Source organism: Prionailurus viverrinus, chromosome B1, assembly GCF_022837055.1.
Source record: "Prionailurus viverrinus isolate Anna chromosome B1, UM_Priviv_1.0, whole genome shotgun sequence".
NCBI classification, from domain to species: Eukaryota; Metazoa; Chordata; class Mammalia; order Carnivora; family Felidae; genus Prionailurus; species Prionailurus viverrinus.
This window is the reverse complement of record NC_062564.1, coordinates 63,336,042-63,338,357: the sequence shown is the minus strand read 5'-3', so window position 1 is coordinate 63,338,357 and position 2,316 is coordinate 63,336,042. Positions and strand designations below refer to the sequence as shown.

The 2,316-nt window shown below is 55.1% G+C and overlaps 1 protein-coding gene across 1 annotated transcript; it reads left to right on the top strand.

The window, feature by feature from the left end:
- The first annotated feature begins 626 nt into the window (after positions 1–626).
- Positions 627–2,039, top strand: LOC125164767 (tripartite motif-containing protein 75-like). The gene has a single exon (XM_047857578.1). The coding sequence runs from the start codon at positions 627–629 to the stop codon at positions 2,037–2,039; it is 1,413 nt and encodes a 470-aa protein (XP_047713534.1).
- Positions 2,040–2,316: the final 277 nt, after the last annotated feature.

Sequence of the window (2,316 nt, the reverse complement as noted above, 5' to 3'; positions counted from 1 at the left end):
TTATACTTTGTTTACCTGAGTAGAGGTGAGGATATTAGAGATGAGGATATTATATAACATTCCCCAGGTCCCCCAGATAGTAGGTGACTACAGAGAAATCTCACCCAGGACCAAGAGATCTAGTCCACACGTTCTCCACAGTCCCATTTAGTCCCTCTTTGGTTGACGTGGGTGTAGGTGGAATCCTGGGGGTGGAGAAAAGACTCAGTGGTTGCTTTAAAGGTGGCAGTGAACAGGGCAATGAGATAAAGGGTAGCCTATTTTATATAAAGGAATATTTTATCATCCCCAGGAAGGAAAACACACTTAAAAATTATGTCTGCCTTCTGCCCAAGAGAATTGCTGACCTTGGCTTCACATCCCCTGGGCTGCCGAGGACAGCTGGCTGCCCAGCTCATCTGTGATCACCTGCAGGTGGTGAACAGAGCTCCTCTGGGCATCTACGACCGCACCTGAGGCCAGTGGCCTCCTGGGACAGCAAGGCTGCCCTCCTTTGACAAAAGGACATCCAGGACAGGAAAGGACAGTAAAATCTGAGGGTGTGCCTGCCTCTCACGGGAGGACTCCTGCAGGGCACCACCTCCAGAAGAGCCACGTCGGTCCAGAAAGACGTTTATCTCGGCCCAATGGCAGCGTCGTCAGCCCTGGCAGGACTCCAGGCACAAGCCAACTGCCCCATCTGTCTGGACTACCTGAGAGACCCCGTCACCACCGAATGTGGGCACAACTTCTGTCGCTGCTGCATCCGGCAATCCTGGGCTGATCTCAGCGACAGCTTCCCTTGCCCCGTCTGCCGCCACCCAGGCCGAGAGAGGCACTTGAGGAGCAACGCCCAGCTGGGAAGGGTGATCGACGTCGCCAAGCTCCTCCACATCAGCAGGAGCAAGAGGGAGAGGCAGGATGAGAGGCATCTGTGTGAGAAGCACAACCGGGTCCTGACCCTCTTCTGTGAGGAGGACCTACAGGTGTTGTGTCCCGCGTGCATGCGGCCCCCTGACCACCGGGGCCACCGGGTGAGGCCCGCGGAGGAGGCCGCCTCCCAGCACAGGCAAAGGCTCGGCAGTTACGTGGAGCCCCTGAAGAGGCAGCTGGCAGTCGTGCGGGAGCTGGTAGCCACCCAAGACAGGAGACTCTTAGAGCTGGGAGAGCAGGTGCAATGCCAGAGGCAGAAGTTAGCCTCTGAGTTTGAGCACCTGAACCGGTGTGTAGACCGGCAGCAAGAGGCAGTTCTGTCGAGGCTGGCCGAAGAGGAGAAGGACATTCAGCAGAAACTCTGTGCAAACATAACGGCGTTTTCAGACCACGTTTCCACCCTCCGAGGTCTCCTGAAGGAGGTGGCCGAGAGGAGTGTGATGTCAGACGTGAAACTGCTGACGGACCTGGGGGGTGTCTGTGGCCGGTGTGAGCACCAGGAGCCCCCAGCTCTCTACTCTTTCCAGTTAAGGAGAGAAGGCTGCAGTCTCCCCCCGCAGTACTTGGCTCTGCAGAAGATCATACAGAGGTTCCGACGAGAAGTTACCCTGGATCCTGAAACAGCACATCCTCATCTGCTTGTGTCTGAGGATAGGACGTCTGTGACATTCGTGAGGGAAAGGCCAAGCGTCCCTCAGCATCCAAAGAGACTTCTGACGGATCCCGTCGTCCTGGGTTCCGAGGGCTTCGACGGGGGCCGACACTACTGGGAGGTGCAGCTGGGTGACAAGAGCGAGTGGGCCGTGGGGGTCTGTGAGGACCCCCTCTCCTGGAAGGGACAGCGGCCCCTGTCAGGACAGAACAGACGCTGGACCGTTCAGCTGCAGGATGGTGCCTATGTGGCACAAGGGGCTGTTCCTGTCACTCTTGTGTTGAAGGAACAGCCCAGAGGGGTGGGCGTTTATCTGGACTGTGAGTTGGGGGAGATTTCCTTTTACAGTTTGAACGACAGGTCTCACATCCATTCGTTCACCGATGCGTTTTCTGAAGTACTAAAGCCTTACTTCTGTGTGGGGCGGGACCCTAAACCTCTTACCATCTGTGCGGTAAGGGATCTTGAAGGATGAATTGAGAGTGGGCTTCATTCTCTTTCTGTAATTTATGGACACTGGGTGGAATATTGGACAACTATCAGTGAATATAACACCCCCCAATTTTTTCTTTCTTGATCGTTGACTCTTTTTATTAATACAACTTGTATTTCTTTTCCCCATGGACATTCTGGAGAGCAAAGAGGAGCCCAGAGCTGAGCCAAAAGAGCACCTTGAGAGGGTTTCAGTGACCTGCTGGCCCCTCCTTGTGTTCCTTCCCCTCCAAATAAGGGCCACCTTTTCTCCTCTGCCT

What these genes read in the sequence shown, in the direction of transcription:
- LOC125164767 (XM_047857578.1), top strand. Translation starts at nt 627, where the DNA reads ATGGCAGCGTCGTCAGCCCTGGCAGGACTCCAGGCACAAGCCAACTGC.